The sequence below is a fragment of the Canis lupus genome, chromosome 8 (genome assembly GCF_048164855.1).
Source record: "Canis lupus baileyi chromosome 8, mCanLup2.hap1, whole genome shotgun sequence".
In the NCBI taxonomy this organism is placed as follows: domain Eukaryota; kingdom Metazoa; phylum Chordata; class Mammalia; order Carnivora; family Canidae; genus Canis; species Canis lupus.
Genome location: NC_132845.1, coordinates 48,715,436 through 48,736,640, shown reverse-complemented (window position 1 = coordinate 48,736,640; position 21,205 = coordinate 48,715,436). Strand labels below are relative to the sequence as shown.

At 42.3% G+C, this 21,205-nt stretch overlaps 1 protein-coding gene across 12 annotated transcripts in view; it reads right to left on the bottom strand.

Annotated features, from left to right (window-relative positions):
- Positions 1 to 2,739: 2,739 nt before the first annotated feature.
- MRTFB (myocardin related transcription factor B) overlaps positions 2,740 to 21,205 on the bottom strand; it is a 210,451-nt gene continuing 191,985 nt past the window's right edge. For 11 of the 12 annotated variants that reach the window (XM_072835848.1, XM_072835846.1, XM_072835855.1 and 8 more), the window contains one exon: positions 13,645 to 19,257. In XM_072835848.1, coding sequence (XP_072691949.1) covers positions 18,725 to 19,257 — 533 coding nt within the window. In that variant the 3' untranslated portion in view covers positions 13,645 to 18,724. Of the gene's footprint in view, positions 3,044 to 3,636; positions 3,697 to 13,644; positions 19,258 to 21,205 lie in introns of those variants that run through there. The other variant, XM_072835858.1, reaches the window with a different exon arrangement.

Below are 21,205 nucleotides of genomic sequence, written 5' to 3'. Positions count from 1 at the left end.
CAGGATCGCGCCCTGGGCCAAAGGCAGTCGCTAAACCGCTGAGCCACCCAGGGATCCCCTTCCACCCCTTTTTGTAGCTTGTCTTTCTGTTACTGAATCACCAGAGTTGGTTGCATGATCCATTCTTTGGTCAGATGCGTAGACTGTGAATATTTCCACCTGGTCCCAGGCTTGCCTTTTCATGTTCTTAAAGGCACTTTTCAAACTGCAGGAGCTTTTCATTTCGATGAAGTCCAGTTGATCGATTTTTTAAAATCATTATTCATGCTTGTTGTGTCCCGTCAAAGAAACCTTTGTCAATCTAGGTCACAAAGGTTTTTTTCCAGAATTTTTATCATTTTACCTTTTACATTTCAGCCTGTGGTCCGTTTTGAGTGGATTTTTGTGTATGGTGTGAGGAAGGGCTTGATGTTCATGGTTTTCCCAACTGGGTGTTGACCTGTTCCGGCACCATTTGTTGAGATGAGTGTCCTCTCCCTGTGGAATTGCTGTGATAACTATGGGGAGAAAAAAATCAGTTTTCTGTGTATTTGTGGTCTGTGTCTGGAGTTTGTGTTGTTTCATTCATCTGTGTGCTTATCTTTATGCCAGTTACCGCACAGTCTTGATTATTGTGTTTTATGGTGAGTACTGAAATCAAGTATTGCAAATCCTCCGACTGTGTTCTTTTTTGACAAAATTGTTTTGCACATTCTAGCCCTTTGCGTTCCCCCCTGTAATCTTTAGAATCTGCTCATCAGTTTCTACAAATGCCTGCCAGGATTTTGATTGGGAGTGCGTTGCATCTGTAGATGAATTTGGAGGAAATAGAATATTTCATTTCCCAATTTTGCTGCTGGTGCCTATGGGTCTCGGATTCTAAGTTCATTTCTTTTGCATTTTGTTATATGAGCACCCTGTGATTTTCAGTGAAGGAGTAGCTGGGGTACTTGTGGTAATCGTGCTTGGCTCCTTTAGGCACCCCATCCATGCATAGGAATTGTGGGGGCCCCTGCAGAACACAGCTAGGTGAAGCAGGATGGGTTGCCGGGGTAATCTCCGAAACAAAATTAAGAAGGAACCATAGTCTCTTAGCTCAGAAAAAGAGGGAAATCATTGTTTCAACACACTTCCACAAATAATGCCAACTGTACACGAAATGTTACAAAGATGTAGATTTTTCTGCAGAAAAACTCCAGCTGTACAAAATGCCCTGGTATCACCTCATCAAATCAATCTTAAAACCTCTAACCTTGGAAAAACATATTCCAGTAGATTCGTTCCAGAGCTAGAATAAGATTGAGTTGGCAGCTGTGAATAATAAAAAGTATCATTCTTTTGCTTTTCCCTTTGCTTTTTCATATAAGCTCTAAAAAGGTCAACCAGATTATGTGCGGTACAAACATTAGCATGCAGCGTTGACAGTGGTTTTATGTATATGTAAAAAAAGGGGGGGCAGTAGACAGTAATGGAGAATTAAATTTCTCTGATTATTTGTTCTCTAGAGAGCAAAGGACCCTACGCTCTCAGCTCTTACTTCCCTTCCTCCCCCCTCTTCCTATTAGGAGTTTATTTTGGATCTCTCTGTATCATTTTTTTGCTTTTGCATTGATACGTATTTATACACAGGAAATACAGTGTTCAGGGCAGGATTTGTCTTCCCTCAAATGGTATCCTTTTGTAAGTGTGTTATGTAACGTGTCTTTTTCAGAACTCTACAAAGCACCAGATGTCCAGCTGTATCCTGCCCTGTGGGTCTAGCTCATTCCTTTTAACTGCTATGCTCTAGTCTGCTGGGTAACTATAGCAGTTTTATTAATTCCCCCAATTGCTGACCACCTAGGTTTTTTGAGTTTTTCTTCATTACAAATGGAGTGGCCCTTGTATCTTTGCTTGCACCTCCCTGTGTGCACATGTGGAGGGTTCTTTTTTTTTTTAATATTTATTTATTCGAGGGGCAGGGGCAGAGACACAGGCAGGGGGAGAAGCAGGTCCCATGCAAGGAGCCCAACGTGGGACTGGATCCTGGGTCTCCCTGGGCTAAAGGTGGTACTAAACCACTGAGCCACCCGGGCTGCCCCATGTGGAGGGTTCTTTAGCAGAAACATCAGAGTCATTGCTTTCCTAAGGTAACTTTATGTCGCATTTTAGCAAGGCTTAAGCAAATATACACTTACTGGCGAGTGAGCCAGCCGTCCACGCCACTCCTGGGCTACAGGAGCGATGCTGACTGCTCAAGTCTCTCATTTTTAAAATCTGTATGGAGTTGGCTGTGAGGAAGCCTAGACAATTGGCCACACACTATGTGCCAGCATGGCTGAGGTCTTCCCAGCTGCTTGAGATATGCATTATGGGTGTGTTGGTGTCAGAATGAATAGTTATTTTTGGTTCTTTTCAGTAGTGTGAGCTTGTAAGAGACCCTTTGTGAATGTCCCAAATGGGTTCCTTTTTAAATAATTGCCACTTTATATATATAAATATATTATATGTATACATATAATATATATATAATACATATATATATGTATTTTTTAATTGCCACTTTCTATAAAGTAATACCAGGATCTCCTATGAGTGATACACGGCATGTGTTTCTCAATACAGCCAAGAATGTATTTTCCCTTTGGCTCATTCTTATGATATTTCAAAAATTCAAATCTTTACTCATATTAACCAGGGAGTTATTTTGATAGGTAAGTAGATAGAGACCTTTTTCTAGGTCTTGTATTTTAAGATCATAAATGACATAAATTGACATAATTACATATATTGTAATTTATTGACATAAATTACATAAATGATACCTGATCTTCTGGGTTGTAATTTGTTTTTAAACCAAGGCAAAATTTTGGTGAATTTGTTTGTAATTGGGCCGTCTTCCATAAACACCCCTTTTCCCTTGAATGTAGGAGCTGAAGCAGCATGCACGTGGTTAAAGATGACATATATGTTATGAAGTTGAAAGTGACTACTTAAAAATGTCCTCTCCTGTCATCAGACACCAATTATCATGTCCCCAGCTTTTGGCGTGGGAGGTGATCATTCCTAGGGCTGTTCCTGGCAACTGGAAAAGACAAACGAGTGGAAGGAAATGAGAACCAACGTGAAGATGAATTGGACTTACAGAGCAGAACACACCTTTTGTATTTTCCCCCTGGTGGCTTTACTTTAGTGCTGTAAAAACCTAACTATATATGTAAAACTCGGGTGTGAAAATGTCCAACAGGAAACACGATTTTTTTCCTTTTTCTATTATTTTATTTTATTTCCTATTTTCCCTTATTCCATTATGGACATGTGTGAATTTCTCTTTGGGAGACATGAATAGGATTTTATGGGAATATTTTGCTGTTGTTCTTTCTCAACATTCATTTTTTAAAAAGATTTTACTTATTTATGACAGCCCAAGTGAGGAAGAAGGTCAGAGGGAGGGAGAGAAATAGACTCCCCACCAAACAGAGAGCCCAACGTGGGGCTCAATCCGAGGACCCTGAGATCCACGGGAGGACGCCTAACCGACTGAGCCACCCAGGCACCCCTGTCTCACTGTTCCTAAAAAGCCGTCCCTGGGTTTCCTTGTGGTGCGTTGAGTCCGTAGCTGGTTGTTGGGCACCAGCTACCTGTGCTGGAAGTGTGCATGGTTGCTCTGGTGCTTACCTCTGTGCTTTGCTGATTGTCATGGCATAGTAGTGAGTGCTGTGCAGTCCTCTGCTCTCTCTAAAAATAGCACAAGGGCAAATATTTAGAGAAAGTACCAACATGACATTCCGACCTCAGCTTATCTCAAATAAAAGCCACACATTCCATTCAGGTAAAAACACCTGTAGAAACCCAGCATGGCTCAGCAGTTGAGTGTCTATCTTCAGCTCAGGGCGTGATCCTGGGATCCTGGGATTGAGTCCCGCATCAGGCTCCCTGGAGGAGCCTGCTTCTCCCTCTGCCTGTGTCTCTGCCTCTCTCTGTGCGTCTCTCATGAATAAAAAAATAAATAAAATTAACAACAACAACAACAACCCATGATGGCTTCTTCCTGTTGAGTTGGGCTGTTGGGTTTTTGGTTGTTTCTTCCTGTCCCTTTAGTATCTTTCTGTCCCACCCTTTAACAACTATTATTCTGCTCTGTTAGTTTGCATAGCCTAGAATTTTATATAAATGGAATCAAGTGGAATGTGTTCTTTTTTATTCTTTGCTGGTTGCTTTCACTCAGCACACTTATTTCAAGATTCATCCGTGCGCTACATTATTTCATACCGAGAATTCACTCCTTGGGATTGCTGAGTGGTATGGATCTTTTAAGCCATTTCCAGGTTAGAGCAATTACGAATCGAGCTACGATGAACATTGGTTCGTGTGCAGACCTTTGACAGGATATTGACAGGCTTTTGTGGTCTAGACACACAGGAGTGAAATGCCTGGATCATATGTTCATCTTCTTAAGACACTGGCAAACGTTTCCCAAAGTGGTTGTGCCTTTCACATTCCCACCAATGCTTGGTACAGTCTTTTTAATTTAGCCATTGTCGCAGGTGTGCGGTGAAATCTCACTGTGGTCTTAATTAACATTTGTCTAGTGACTAATGATGTTGAGCATTTCTCCACGTGTTTATTTACTAGTCACCTGTCGTCTTTGGAGAGAAGTGTCTGTTCAAATCCTCTGATGCATTTTTAAATTAGGTTGTTTGTTTTATTATTATTGAATTTGGCAAGTTCTTGATATATTCTGGATACAAGAATTTCATCAGATATTTGATTTTCAAATATTCTCTTCCAGTCTCTAGCTCTTTTCATTCTCTTAACAGTGTCCTTTTAAGAACCGAAGTTTTAACTTTTGATAAAATCCAATTTATCTGTTCCTTCGCTCATCATGCCTATATCTTATATATATATATGTATATATATGTATATATATGATCTTTGCCTAACTCAAGTCAGATATATAATATATATAATCATATATATAAGATCTTTCAAGAGCTGAAGTTTTAACTTTTTTTTTTTTTTTTGCAAACACATGAGGGTTTATTCACAAGCTCGAGCTTGGGCCCAAGTGTACCCGACACAGCGGAGCAGGGACTTGGACCAAGTTTTAACTTTTGAATAAATCCAATTTATCTGTTCCTTTGCACATCACGCCTATATATGTGAGATCTTTGCTAACTCAAAGTCACAAAGGTTTTCCCCCTATCTCTTCCTCTCCAAAGTTTTATAATTTTGAATGATGTTTTTGCAGGTAATAGAACCATAGGTTAACAACTTTTTCTTTCAGTATTTCAAAGTTGGTGCTCCACTACCTTCCAACTTATATCATTTATAAGAAGTCTGCCATAATCTACATATTTGCTCCATTATAGTGTGTCTTTTTTCCCCCTGGCTGCTTAAAAAATGTTTAATGGTGGTAAAATACACATAGCATATATTTTACCATCCTAGGTGTATAGTTTAGTGGCACTAAATACATTCATATTGTGTAACCATCATCACTGTCTATCTCCAGAACTGTTTTCATCTTCGAAAACTATAACTTTGTACCCATTAAACAATAAGTCTCCATTGTCCCCTATGATAACCCCTGGCAACTACCATTCTTCTGCCTTTGAATTTTTAAGGCTGAATAATATTTCATTGCATGTATATACCGCATTTTGTTTATCCATTTGTTCATCAGTGGAAACTTGAGTTTCTTCCACCTTTTGGCTATCGTGAATAGTTCTCTTATGAACAAGCATGTACAAATATCTCTTCAAAACTCTGCTCTCAATTGTCCTGAGTATGTATCCAGAGTAGAATTGCTGGATCTATTAAATTTTTTGAAGTGATAGTTCTGTTGTTTTCCATAGTGGCCACACCATTTTACATTCCCACTAACAATGCACAAGGGTTCCAGTCTCTCCCAATCTGTACCAATATCTGTTATTTTCTTTTTTTTCTTTTTTTTAGTAGTTATCCTAATGAGTGTGAGATGGTATCTCATGGGATTTTGATTTGCATTTCCCTAATGACTGTTAATGTTGAACATCTTCTCATGTGCTTATTACCATTATATACTTTATTTGGAGAGATGTCCATTCATGTTGTTTGCCCATCTGAGAATTGGTGGAGTTTTTTTTTTTTTTTTGGTTGTTGATGAATTATAGGAATTATTGATACATTCTCTCAATGTTTGTTTTCTATATTTCAGACCTGTGATGTGTGCATATGTTTATAGTCATTATATATTTGGTGAATGAACCCTTTTATTATGTCGTGTCCTTCTTTATCACTTGTAACAGTTTTTATTTAAAGTCTATTTTGTCTAATAATAGTATAGCTATTCTTGTTGTCTTTGGGTTACTATTTGCATGGAATGACCTTTTCCATGCTTTCACTTTTTTTTTTTAAAAGATTTTATTTATTTATTTGACAGAGAGAGAGAGAGTGAGAGAGCACAAGCAGGGAGAGCGGCAGAGGGAGAAGGAGAAGCAGGCTCCCCATGAAACAGGGGGCCCTATGTGGGGTTTGATTTCAGGACCCTGGGATCATGACCTGAGCCAAAGGCAGATGCTTAACGGACTGAGCCACCGAGGCACCCTATGCTTTCACTTTCAATCTATGCATATTCTTAGGTCTAAAGTGAGTCTGTCATAGCATATAATTGGATCGGTCCTGTTTTTTAATCTGTTATGCTAATATATATTTATTTTTAAAAGAGTTTATTAATTTATTCATGAGAGACACAGAGAGGCAAAGACATAGGCAGAGTTGGAGAAGCAGGCTCCTGGGGAGCTGGATGGAGGGACTCAACCCCAGAACCCTGGGATCACGACCTTACCCAAAGGCAGATGCTCAACCACTGAGCCACTCAGGTGCCCCTATGCCAATATGTATTTAAATTTAAATTGATAACTATTTCACTTACATATAAAAATCTTACTCCTTTAAACCTCACTTCCCCCTCTTATGTTATTGATGTCACAAATTACATCATTATATGTTGTGAACCCACTAATATAGATGTAGAATCACTTTTATGTATTTGTCTTTTGTATCCTATGCAAGAGTAAAAAATGGGGTTGAGAACCAAAATGACAACATTACAGGTTTTCATTTATCCATATATATATATATGTGGATAAATGAAAAAAAAATATATATCCATATCTTCACCAGAGAACTTTATATTTCATATGACGTTGAGTTACTGTTTTTCCATTTCCACTTGAAGGAATTTTTATTGAGGTATTGTTGACAAATAGAAATCATATATATTTTAGGTATACATTGTGATGATTTGATATACGTATGCATCGTGATATGATTAGCACATTCCAACTAATTAACACATTCATTACCTCACAGAGTTCCCATTTTGCGTGTATGTGGTATGAGGATGCCTAAGTTGGACTCTGGTAGCAAATTTCAGGTATATAATACTGTCATCAGGTTGTACACAACATCCCCAAATTTACTAATCTTATAACTGACCAACATCTATTTCTTCCACCTCCCACCCCCCTGGCAACCATGATTTTTCTCTGCTTCTGTTAATTATGACTTTTTTTAGATTCTACATATAAATGAGATGATGCAGGATTTGTCTTTCTGTATCTGGCTTATTTCACTTAGCTTAACGTCCTCCAGTTCATCCGTGTTTCTGCAAATGGCAAGATTTCCTTCTCTTTTTAAGGTTGGGTAATATTCCATTGTGTATACACCCCACATTTTCTTTATCCATTTATCTGTCGATGGACACTTAGCGTGTTTCCTGGTCTCAGCTACTGTGAATAATAACACAGTGGACACTGTAGTGCACATATATTTCTGAGGTAGTGGTTTTATTTCCTTTGGATATATCCCAAGAGTGAGACTGCCGATCTATTAGTAGTTCTAATAGATAGTTTTATTTTTAGTTTTTTGAGAAAACTTCATGCCGTTTTCCATAGTGGCTGTACCAATTCACATTCCCAGTGCATAAAGGTTCTGATTTCTCCAAATCCTTGCCAATCATTGTTATCTTTTGACTTTCTGATAATAGTACTTCCAACAGGCAGGAGGTGATATCTCATTATGGTTTTGATTTGCATTTACCCGATCGTTAGTGACGTGGAGAGCACTTTTTCACAAAAAAATTTATTCACACAAAAACTTGCTCACAGATATTTACAGCATCTTTCTTCATGGTTGCCAAAGCTTGGAAACAACCAACCAGGAGGTAAATTGATTAATAAATTGTGGTACATCCAGAAAATGGTATGTTATTCTGTGCTAAAAGGAAATGAGTCATTGAGCCATGAGAAGACATGGGGGAACCTTAAATGTGTACTACAAAGTGAAAGAAGCCAGTCTGAAAAGCCTACATATTGTATAATCCCAACGATACGACATTTTGAAAAAGGCAAACCATGGAGATAGTAAAAAGGAAGAAAAATCAGTGGTTATCAGGGGTTGGGTCTGAGGGAGGGATGAAAAGCCAGAGCACAGGGGATATTTAGGGCAGTGAGATACTCTGTATGAAGCATGATGTTGGACACATGTCAAAATACTTATCTTCAAACCCTTAAGATGGACAACACAGAGTGAGCCCTGATGTAGACTATAAACTGTGGGTGACGATGTGTCAGTGTAGGTTCATCAATTGTAACAAATGTACACTCCAGTGCAGATGCTGATGGGGCATTGGGTGTAGAGAACTCTCTAGACCTCCCCCTTACTTATATTGTGAGCCTAAAACTGCTCTAGAAGAATAATTAAAAAAAAAACCTATTGAAAAAAATTTAAAAACCTATTGATCATAAATATAACTGTTTATTTCTGGACTCTCCATCCTGTTCCATGGATCTCTATGTCTGTCCTTATGCCAGTACCACATTTTTGATTACTATAGCTTTGTAGTTTGTTTGTTTGCTTCTTTTTTTGTAGTAAGTTTCAAAGTCTGGAAGTGAGAGTCCTCCAACTTTGGTCTTCCTTTTCATTATTGTTTTGGCTATTCTGGATACCTCGAATTTCCATATGAATTTTAGGATCACCTTGTACATTCTAACAAGTCAACTGGGATTTTGATAGGGAGTATATTTAATCTATGGGTCAATATTTGGAATATTGCCGTTCTGATCCATGAACATGGGATGTTTTTTCATCCACTTAGGTCTTCTTTAATTATTTTCTGCACCAGTTTGTGGTTTTCAGAGTATGTCTTTTGTACTTCTGTTGTTAAATTTACTCCATAAGTATTTTATTCTTTTTGATGGTATTGCAAATGGAATTGTTTTCTTCATTTTTGGTGTGTTATTGCTAGTGTCTAGAAATACAATTGATTTTTAGTGGATTCCTTAGGATTCTTTATATACAAGATCATGTCATCTATAAATATAGTTTTACTTCTTCCTTTCCAATCTGGATGACTTTTCTTGTTTTTCTTGCACAATTGTCCTATTTAGTACCTCCAGTACTGCTTCAAATAGAGACGATGAAGGTGGTCATCCTTGGTTTTTTTTTTTTCCTGATCACTGGGGACAAGCATTCTGTCTTTCACAATTAAGTGTGCTATTAGCTGTGGGCTTCATTTATTTATTTATTTTAAAGATTTTATTTATTTATTTGAGAGACAGCATGAACATGAGCAGGGGGAGAGATAGAAGGAGAGAGAAAGAGAGAAGCAGACTTCCCACTGGGCAGGGAGCCCAACACAGGGCTCAATCCCAGGCCCCTGGGATCATGATCTGGGCTGAAGGCAGACACTTAACTGACTGAATCACCCAGGTGCCTCAGCTGTGGGTTTCATTTAGATGACCTTTATTAGGAGAAAATGCACTTCTAGTCCTAGTTTGTTATGTATTTTTATCATGAGAGGATACTGAACTTTTTCAAATGCTTTTTTCATCCACTGGGATGGTTCTATAGCTTTTGTACCTTATTCTGTTGATATTGTGCCTTACATTAATCGTTAACTATTTTCAGATGTTAGACCTACTTTGCATTCCCAAGATAAACCCTACTGGGTCTTGGTTATATAATAACTTTTTTTTTTCTCAGTTAAAATTTGTTTTTAATTTATGCTTTTGGCTAAAGAGCAGGCCCAATTTGATAAGGCAAAACACAACTTCAAGTGGCTTATAAATGATATATTTTTTCCTGTAATGTTTTACTAGTTATAAATTTTAGAGTAGAAACTTAAGCTAGTGGTTGTTAAAAACAGAATGTGGAAATATTGTAATGTCTACTACTTTTTATATGTTGCTGTATTTGGTCTGCTGGTCTTCTGTTCAGGATGTTTGTAGGTATATTCTGAAGCAGTATCAGCCTATTTATTTTGTTTTCTTATGTCTTTATCTGGTGTTGGCGTCAGGGTCATGCCTACGAAAATGAGTTGGGAAGCATTCTCTTATTTTTTCAAAGAGTTTGTGAAAAATTGGTATTAGTTCTTCTTTGAAGTTTTGGTAGAGTTCACCAGTGAAGCCATCTTGTGGGTAGTTTTTAAAAATTAATTCATTTTCTGTACTTGTAGGTCTATTCAGATTTCGGATTTCTTCTTGAGTCAGTTTTCGGTGGTTGTGTCTTTCTAGGAACTTTAAGTTAATAGATGGGCATACAGTTGTTTATACTCTTCCCTTATAACTTTTTTAAACAAATCTTTCTTTTGAGGATTTTACTTTTTTGAGAGACAGTGAGAGTGAGAGCACATGATTGGAGCGGGGTGGGGAGGGAAGGATAAGCAGGCTCCCCTCTGAGCAAGGAGCCCAGCTCAACCCCAGATCATGACCTGAGCCCAAGGCAGACATTTAACAGACTGAGCCACCCAGGTGCCCCCAAACCAATCTTTTTTTTACATGAAATATTTCCAACTCATAGAAGATAATGGGGTGAGAATAAAGAAATCAACTGCCAGTAAACAATGTTAATATTTTCCTACATTTTTCTATATGGCTATAGAATTATTAAATAAAACATGGAAGAAGAAATTAAATGTTCAGGATTAATTGAAGCTTACCCTACACCTTCCACAATCTAATTCTTTTTCTTTCCAGAAGCATCCGGAACCTTGAAATTTGACAGGACTTTACCAGTCATGCTTCTTTCTATCTTTATAGATACAAATCCGCACAGCATCTCCTTGTCTTAAAATGTTACTTGAGTTTTGTCTGCTTCTTCCTGCACTTGGTTCCGTGAAGCCTTTGGAGATTCTTCTACGTTGACACGTTTGATTTAGTGCATTTCTGTACACGGCGCCGTTGGACAGTTCTCCCGTAGAAAGGCGTGTTGTTATATCTGCTCCGTAAAGGACACTTCAGTGTTGATCCTGGCAGGTGGCTGTCTGGGCGCATGGCTGCTTCTCGAAGATGTGTACCAAGAAAGTTGAGGCACAGAGCTTGTATCTTGAACTTTATTAGGTGTTGTAAAACCATTCTGTAACTCTTGAGCTTCTGGACATGCTCAAGTGGCTACACAAACCCCAGCCTTGGTGGGCCTGCATTTGATTGTGAGTCGCTCACTGTGTGTAGCCTGGCCAGTGGGGCTCACTTAGGATGTCCTAGTCTTTTTTTTTTTTTTTTCTTTTTTTTAATTTTTATTTATTTACTTATGATAGTCAGAGAGAGAGAGAGAGAGAGAGGCAGAGACACAGGCAGAGGGAGAAGCAGGCTCCATGCATCGGGAGCCTGATATGGGATTCGATCCCGGGTCTCCAGGATCACGCCCTGGGCCAAAGGCAGGCGCCAAACCGCTGCGCCACCCAGGGATCCCAGGATGTCCTAGTCTTGTAATCCAGGCTGTGGCTGGCTAACCTAGCAAGAGCCCTACGGTGCTTGAGTGCCACTTGCCATTCCTAGGAGTAGCTGCTTTGTAAAATGTGTGAGATTGAGACTGGAGAGACGCTGGGGTGGGGGGGGTGAGCCTCCTGACCGGGGTAAACTAAGTCAGCCACAATGAGCTGAATTTGTAATGTATCAGAACAGGGATGGAGCATTGTGTGCACCGGGTCTACAGAACGTGGTCAGGGTTCTGGGGTATCAGAAGCGTGGTCTCAAATCCAAAATCCACACTCTGCTTCCTTTGTAATTTCTGGCAAATCATTCCCCGCTCTGTCCTCGTTGCCCCATCTATAAAATGGGGGTTATGAGTTCCCAGCGCCTCCACTTGTGGTTAAATGAGATCGGACACATAAGGTATTTGATGCAGGCTCTGGGCCCTCGCAGCACTGAATATGCTTCTGTCCCCAGCTGCCTTTCCAATGGCTCACACTGCGTCCTGGGAGGGTGGGGAGAGGGCCAAGTAGCTTTGGGTTGTAGCACGTTTCTCTGGGTCTCCCCGTGGTGGCTTCTGTATCCCTAGTGAATGTGATGTCCTGGCCAACCTTCCAAGCTGCTCAACAGACCTAATTTAAGTAGAGAATACAAAGTCACTTGCCGCAACAGCTTTGCAGACCTTTTCTAGTGCTTAAAGCATCCTAACAAAACCGCTGTAACTAACACAGCATGGGTTTCCTCTTAATAACTTGCCATAAAAATTAACGGAGAGGACGGGCCAGGGTATCAAGGCGAGGTCTCCCTTGGAAGGTGCAGATGGGTTAGGATGAGCTGCCGGGAGGCTGATGGGAAGCTGGGCTGCCTATGGAAGGGACGAGGGGGAGGGGATGGTCAGGAGGGGATGGGGAACCTTGGAGAGGGCCGCAGCCTACGCCTGTCCTGAAGCGGGTGGTGCTGCAGTGCGGCTCGGCTCCCTCGGGGCTCTCTCCATGGCTGGGCGGGTGGGTAATCGCCGAGGGAGCTGGGGGGATGCTGCGCGAGGGGGTCTAGCACCTGAGGAGCTTTCAGGGGCTGTGCCACCGGGAGGCCAGCAGTCCTTCCTTGATGGAAGCCTCTGGAGCCCCAAGGCCTGGGATCCTTGAACCTGGCGGCCCCACCTGTCCAGACCCGGTCTTGGGCACGTCCTCCCGCCCTCCCGAGGCTCCGGCCCGTGGTCCCCTCCAGGGTGGGGGGTTTTCAGCCCCTGGGGAGCCTCCTGAGCACGCACCTGGAGCCCACACCTGCTGCACCTGCTGCACGGTGTCCTGGTGCCCCGTCCCTCAGGGCCCGCTCGGCCCCTGCGGCCGATGCCATCAGACACCAACACGCGGGGCCCAGAGCCCACCAAGCGGGGAGGAGGAGCTGGTGCGGTCCTCCCCAAAACCTAGTGCTGATGTGGGCTTCTAGGTTGACCATTAAGTGCCATTTTGCTAAGAGTATCGAATCTTTTTTTTTTTTTTTTAGCATACCTGGTCCTAAAGGCCATTTTGCATGGTCTATAAAAACACCTCTTATATGTAGTTTTTTGGAGACTTGGCTAACCTGAAGGACCATCTGGGGCTTTGGGGAATGTTGTGGGTGGCTTTGCCGCCCCCTAAGAGCGCACCTGCACCGGGCGCGGAATGCACCTGACGCTCCACTGTGTTCTTACGCTGTGGGGCGATGAACGTGACTCTGGTGTGGATCTGGTCACGTTCAAGGCAGCCGGTCAGGGTTTCTGCTCGGGGCGGGGGGTGGCTCCCTCCACGTGTGAGCTAGAGCTTGCCTCGGGGAGGCTCCTGCCTGCATCCGGCGCTTTGTGGGGGGGGGGTCCTACAGGTGGGTGTGTCCCCCGAGCCCCCCTGCAGCTCTGTACTGGCTCTCCCCACCCCCAGTGTGCTGGCCTCCCGCCGCACAGCAAGAACCACAGTACATCAAAAGGTTTTTTTATTTGAGACACAAAAATGCAAAATTGCTGAGATATCAAACGTTTCCCGGTCGGCTACCATACTGCCACTATGTACAAAAGATCTGATGATAAATGTGCACACATATAAAAATACAGTATGCGCTACCTATGTACAGTACATGTGCAAAATGTATGGCATTCAAACATGATACGGAATTGATTTCAGGGGTGCAAACAGCAAATACAAAGGCATCATGGTTTTCATTTTAAAAAACAACATAAAGGCAATACACGAATGGACCCCCGATTGCCATAATTTTTTGTTTCTTAAGCTAGCGCTTTAGTAAGCGGGGCTCTGTAGGTTGGTATCTTTCTCCTTGTTTTCATAAAGTGAGATGCTAAGACATAATGTGACCATGAAAATAAGAAGAGAAACACCTATCACGCTGTGTTTCTACTGCAAGCAAGAGAGAAGGAAACGAATCTGCACTTAGGAAGAAACTCCGTATTACTACTAAATATGTATTATTCTTAAACCAACAAAACAAATCTATACTATTTTACATGAAAACAATAGAGAAATATCTACATCTTTGTGAAAATTATAACCTTAAGTGGATAATACCTTTTTGGGACTGATTGTTGAGATCTCATTAGTCTCAAATTTTAAATAAAAAGTGCCTCCTTTTGGCAAATACTTGGCAATGCCTTTGGTTCCTTTAAAGCAAGTTTGCATTACTATTGGTTACTTGAGGTTAAGTACTTTTGGTAAATACTAAACCCTTCCCTAAATGCTCCCTCCTCCCACCCAATCAGCGAGTTTCCTTACAGCATAATGTAGAGAGGTAATTGTTACGAGTCTCGGTGATTCTATGAACTTGGTTAAAGCTTTGTCTTAGTAGTTGGCACAAAGCTCTGTTGAACACGACAGCTGTGTGGATTATCGCCAATGACCTATTTTGATTCCAGGCAGCACCTTTGGTCTGAGATTGCCATCCTGTTGTCACACGACTGTGACATTTCCCAGTCACGATTCACAGAGCAATGTGTTAGTGTGGAGGGTAAGCACTCTTTTGTAAACATGTGCAGCTTTTTATCAGAGCTTGCAGGCGGAAAGCCTTTGCAGTGATGCAGGGATTCCTCAGCTACCGCAAGGAAGGGTGAATGGGGAATACACATAGGCCTCTTGGTTGTCATGCAGGCAGTCACTTCACAAATAGGAAAGGTGGCCGGGACAGACCATTGAGGGAGCGAGGTTTGAGATGGGACAAAGAATGACTGCATCTTCTTATTTTTCCAGTTTTGACTGCAACCACTTAGATGAGCCTAAATGCAGTTAGGATGCTCTCCAAACACACAGACCTGCCCTTGTAAGCCGTGCTCCTTGATAAAGCTGACCTTCCAGTTAATGTGCTTGGATAACCTGGACTAATTGTGTGGCCTCCAGGGCAGCGGGCAATTTGTCTGATTTCCTGCTCTGTTACCAGGGGTCAGGATGCACGTGTGCAGACATGGGTGCCTCCCCCACCCCCGACTGCCAGCAGGAGCCTGGTAAGGCCCGCTGCCCGCCAGGCAGGCCCTCGGCAATGGTCTGAGGGCATGTGCTGCGCCTGCCAAAGGGCCTTGACCACTCACGTCTGTAAGGCCAAGCCCGCTGGCGGACAGGAGAGGGACTGTCCCATCACTTGTGAGGACAGCTGCTTTGCCAGCTGCTGTGGCTGGTTGCAGCCTGGGAATTCTGAAAGGGCGCTGAAGACAGCGAGGTGGCCTGGAATGATCTGGGGGTGAGGAGGGGAGGAAGCCTGAGTCAACTTTGGTGACAAAATGGGTAACACGCTGCTGATCCATCACTGGGGGCTGCTGAGCGCACAGTTCCATAGCGCTATCGGATTACCATGACGTCGCTTTCAACAGGCCGCAGCCCGGAGGCCGCAGCCCACGGCCCTCTGAAATCAGCTGCCTTGGGTGTAGTCACCTGGATCGCAGAACTGCGCAGCCTTTCAAAAGGAAACTTACATGAGAGCTCTCTCTAGGATCATAAAAATAGTCCTATAAAACACGAAGTATCGGAGCAAGATATCCCACGAATTGAGAAGAGATCTATGTACAAATATGTGGCAAATACTGTACAGTAGATTGCACAATTCAGGAGAAACGCTAGCATGTGAGCCGACAGGCCCTCGACACGCGCTGCTGAAATGTACGCGAGGACCCCACTGCCCTACTTGCAAGGACGTAGAAGCTCTGGTGTGACTTTCCTGCCCCTCAATGGCGTGACCTGGCACCTGCATACCCTGGAGAGGCAGGCAGGATACTACTTTGTCTCAGGAATATTCAGGAAGGTACGACAATGCGGGAGAACATGTGTCCAGGACCTGGTGGTTTCCTTGGCAATATGATCCGTGAGACGATGTACCACGCTACCACGTCTGAACGACACGCCTGCAGACTGAAAATGCAACTGGCCGTCCTGCCCTGGGCTTTACTGGCTGTGACAGCGTGAACAATACAAATAGTCCTCTGTGGTGAACGCCTCTCCATCGCTTAGCAGGACGTGCACCGAGTCAGGTCGGAGGGGCCTTGCTTACAGCGTCGCCTTTGGTCACGTCACAGGCTGCACATGGTCTGGGTGGTCATGCTAACCTAGAACATGCAGCTGGGACCATGGACGGTGGCACCCATGCCATGCGTGCCGGGCTCATTGCCCAAGCCAGGACGGGAGGGCCCGGTGGAATGGTGCAGGTAGAGTTGGTGACGGGAGATTCCTCTCCTTCCCTTCTGAGGAAGCTCTGTACATAAGGGTGTGAACACATGTGTGAAGTAGGTACTTGAGCAGGTCGTGGTCAGAAGCAGGCAGGCTAGTGGGATGGCGTTCTCTGCACTGACGTGTGTATTTCTGGAGAGCATCCTTCCTGTCGCAGTTTTCAGACTTTATCTTTAAAAAGCAGGAGGAGAGCCGAGGGCTAGGAGAGCATCTGTGTGCACGGCTCAGGATAGTAGACACAGGAATTCCATGAGAGCCAATGGCCCTAGCCGCTCACGGGCCTCCTACGGTCCCACTGATGTCTGGTGCTCACTTAAGCCATTTCAATCTGAGTGAGAAGGATGCTCAGAGTCTGAGTGTGCAGTAGGTAAGCCCCAGACAAAAATCCATGGCCCAATCCCCCCGGCCCCAACAAGTACCTGTCCAAGTCAACTGCCCTATCCAAGGAGACGGGCTCTTCTGGAAGGGACGGGCTGGGGCTGGACATCCCGCCTGGAGTGGCACAGCCTCTTGGGCTTGCTCACAGGGCAGCATTCTGTTAACAAAGTTACTAGATTCCATGCACTGGATTACCAGCTTATAAACATTTAAATGACTCACTGAGCATAACTGCTTCTGCCTTGAACCCTTCAGAAATGCTTTCAAGTTGGGAGGTGCCAGTTAAAGAGGGCTCCAGGGTTCTGGGCAGCTAAATACTGGAAAAACAAACCTTCCTTACAGGGAGTAAAATCTACAAACCAAAATAAAGATTTGAAAGACGATCAGCTCTTAGGCAAAGCACAAACCCTGCAGTGATGCTCAAATTCTTTCCAAATAATGGATCAGGCTGGCTCTTAGATGGTGATATTCCCACGGTGATGTCTAAGGACCCAGAGAAGCAACCTGACCCTTGGGTTTACATGAAGTGAGGTGCAGAGCATGATGATATTTAAGAAACACCTTCACACTTTTTTGGTAGATTTCAGGGTTGTTTGTTCGTTTTTGTTTTCAGTTACTTACGTTTTGTCGTATCCTTAAGTAGCTTGAAAATAATTTTGGAAGTCCTGTGATAGTTGGCATTTTAGAAAATTCTTAAACTACCCAGCAAATACATGATAACTTCTTTTCTATATAAAACAATGACTAGTAAAACCTCCAGTTTTTCAATGTTCGGCTTGAGATTGGTGAGAGCTTGGGAATGACATCCAGTTACAAGCCTGTAAAATGACAGGGCAAAGCGACAGAGAAGAGGTGGCCAGACCTGGGGCTCGATGGCCAGCCTGTTGAGATTCTAACCTGGAGCCCCTGCAGGAACATCCTGGGCTGGTGGCATACTTCTCCTCTGCCCTCTCTATGCAACTCAATAGCTCAGAAAGATATTTTACACTAAAGCCTTCCTTGGTTCTTTGAGATGGGTCTGGTTACCTGAAATCAGTCAGCATTTCTTTAAATATGGAAATACACATGGCTCAAGTACTCTAGAAATAGTCGAGTTATTAAAATAAGTAGGACCACTGGATACCCAATTCCTTACCCCAACGTAGGCTGTACATATTACAATGTCAGAGTGTACATACAAATGTCTAATATACACATTAAGATCAATCTAATCAACCCCGAGGGTTGCTAATAGAATTTTCAGTGTTATCAATATATGTGTACTTTTTACAGTGGATTGTTTATGACAGTATTTTGTAGACATTGTCTAGTGATGGTGAAAGATCTTCCACTTAATTTTAAATCTGGGAAGCTAAAGTAAGAGTCCCCAAATCACAAATTACAACACAGAAAAATTAGGTTGGTTGGTTTCTGAATGGAACCAAAAGTCTTCAGCTGGAAGCTGTCATGGAACTGGCTGGCGCTCTCCACTGCCTCTGCTGCCTGGGCCGGGCTCAGGCCATTTCTAGGACATACCCACATGCAGTGACCGTTCACCTCCCTCCACTGGCATTCTCTTCTGTGTGGAGCTGTCTGCCTTCTATTCAGGGTCTTAAGGTGACCACAGAAGTGTAAATGTAGTTTCAGTTGATGACCAGAGAACCCTCGTGTTGTTATCCTCACACATCACTCTTCTGTATGTCTTTATTCATTCTTTGCTGAAGTCTGGAGAAACAGAGGAGTCTTCTTTGACCAATGATTTTTCAGAAAGCCCTGTGCTGTGTTAAATTGCAGAAAATCACTGCTGGGCGCAGTGAAATATTTTCACGCTCGGTTTCCAGGCTGTGCCGATCTATTCATTCTTTCTGTAACAACATATTTTAATTGCAACAATGCAACTATCAATCTGTCTCTAAAAACTGACCTAGAATGCTCTTCATCTTCTTAAACGTCATGAACTCGAATGAGAAATCTGTGCTGTTAGTCCCATGGCAACGGCAGGTCTTGTGGATCTAGAAAGTCAGCGGAGAACATGCTGGGAGCAGTTGTGCTGAGGGGGGTGAGCCCTGACGTGTTAGGCATGGTAATGTCCAGCCACTCCATGTTGTCCAAGTTTGAGTCAGAAAGGTCAAGTGACAGACAGGGAGTACTTGCAGCAAACTGGGCCTCGGAAGTCTCCATGGGTGAGTGTGAATGGTCCAGCACACTTGAGTGACTCAGCAGATCATTCTGGAGGTCCTCGATCAGAGAGAAGGGCTCTCTGTCTTCACTGCTGCTTTGTAGTGGAACAATTTCATTGGTTGAAGGCAAAGTTCCATCCAAGAAAGCTTCTAGCTGGTTCTCTAGGCTGGCAGATAAACTGCTCATGGGTTCTAAGGAGATGGGGGGTGCCATTTGGACTTGGGGTGGCGGGCGGGACACCACTGTGTTGACTGGCATTGTGGTGATGCTGGCAGTCACTGGTCTCATTTTGGAAATAGGCGAAGGCTCTTCTTTTATAGGGAGGGAAATCTCTGTGCAAAATAATTGAAGTGATTAGTAACAATTTACTACTCTTTAAACATTTTTATCTATTACCAGGACAGTTATTTTATTATTTCGCGAAGACTTATTCACAGTCCATCTTAGGGGTAGGAAGAGAATGCTATTGGTCAGGTATGGTCCTGGATAACCTATAGGATGATGGCTCATCTTAGTTAAGTAAATATTTAGCTTAGAACATTCTGATATGCTTTCTATCCTTTTTGGTAAGAGTGATAAGCATCACAAGCAGTTATATGCCACTAGGTAGGAGTCGATGGTTTTATTTTTTCTAAAGATTTTATCTAAAGATAAAGCAGGCTCCATGCAGGGAGCTCGACGTGGGACTCGATCCTGCGACTCCAGGATCACGCCCTGGGCTGAAGGCAGCGCTAAACCGCTGAGCCACCCGGGCTGCCCTATTTCTTTGGTTATTTAATCTTTGGGTCCTTGTTCTCAGTTACTTCAGGCTTCAGACAGGGTACATGGAATTGCCATCACTGTGGCACGCCACCCTCAAGGTCAAAATGTATGTCCTCAGTTTGTGCAGATATGGAGTACATTCTGAATATCATGAAAGATCTAAATATGTTCTTTTTCCAGTTATCATTATAGTTGAACTGTGTGCCCAGTTCAGCTATATACGTTCTGTATAAAATTCTAAAGAGATACAATGCCATCTTATTTTATGCCTGAATTAAAGGCAACACACAGCTCCTTTGACCTTCTTTATTTTTCTGACTTGTCTTGTTTTCCGAATTTACCTAAAATCTTGAAAGATCTGGCAATATCTTAAGCACTAACTAGGGCAGCCCTGGCGGCACAGCGGTTTGGCGCCGCCTGCAGCCCCAGTTGTGATCCTGGATACCCGGGATCGAGTCCCATGTCGGGCTCTCTGCATGGAGCCTGCTTCTCCCTCTGCCTGTGTCTCTTGTCTCTCTCTGTATGTCTCTATGAGTAAATAAATAAAATCTTAAAAAAAAAAATCACTAACTATGGGTTATTCCTTGCTGGATCAAGTAGAAAATTAATGTACCATCTGCTTCAGATACTAGTGTTCATTTAGATACGTTTATTTGAATAAAGTTTCTTTTTTACTTTCTTTTGGGTATCTGGTTTCATTTCTAGATGGATACAGGAGGAGAAATGGATTTGCTAGGAGCTGTGGGAACTCAATGACTGGGATGCATAAGTGAAAGACTCCTATATGTAAACTGTTGACCATGTGTACTGTACTGCTTTTCTGTGTGTGTCTTTAGCACAGTTTGTCATTTCTCATTCCCTGTAGTCATCTCTAGAATTGTTCTGAAAGTTGACAGTACTAAGTAATCAGTCTCATAATCAACTCTTTAAACCTCCTTTCTTATTATTACTGGCATTAATTAACAATAAGATAAAATAATGTCCTCATTGGATGCTTTGCCATTGAAAAAAAATCATTCCTGGTAGAAAATATCTCACTTGATGACTTTGTCACATTTTAATTTCCAAGTTTAGGCTATTAAAAATTACTCCTTTTAATCATTTAGAAAGTCTTTACTTTCGCCAGATTTGGCAAAAAACATTAAAAAAAAAAAAACAACACCTTAAAATCAGGCAATCAAACATCTATTTCTCTTATTTCCACAGCATAGATATATCATACGTTATTTTGCGAGGCCAATGCAGTTCCTAGAAAAAAAAAATCTATTTGCACATGTAGAGCTACAGTTAAACATCAAGAATTTCCCATGTCTTCAAAACCAAATAGTATCTGCTATGGATAGAGAAATTTTAAAAATTTTATCACTTTTTAAGGTGATCAAAATTTTGATTTTGAAAATCAAAATTTCAGATTTTCACTGTTTAAAAATCTGAATAAAACTCCTTTCATCAAGGTAATTTAAGAATACTTACTCTAAAACAGCGTTTGCAATTTTAAAATACTGATTTTTAACTTAT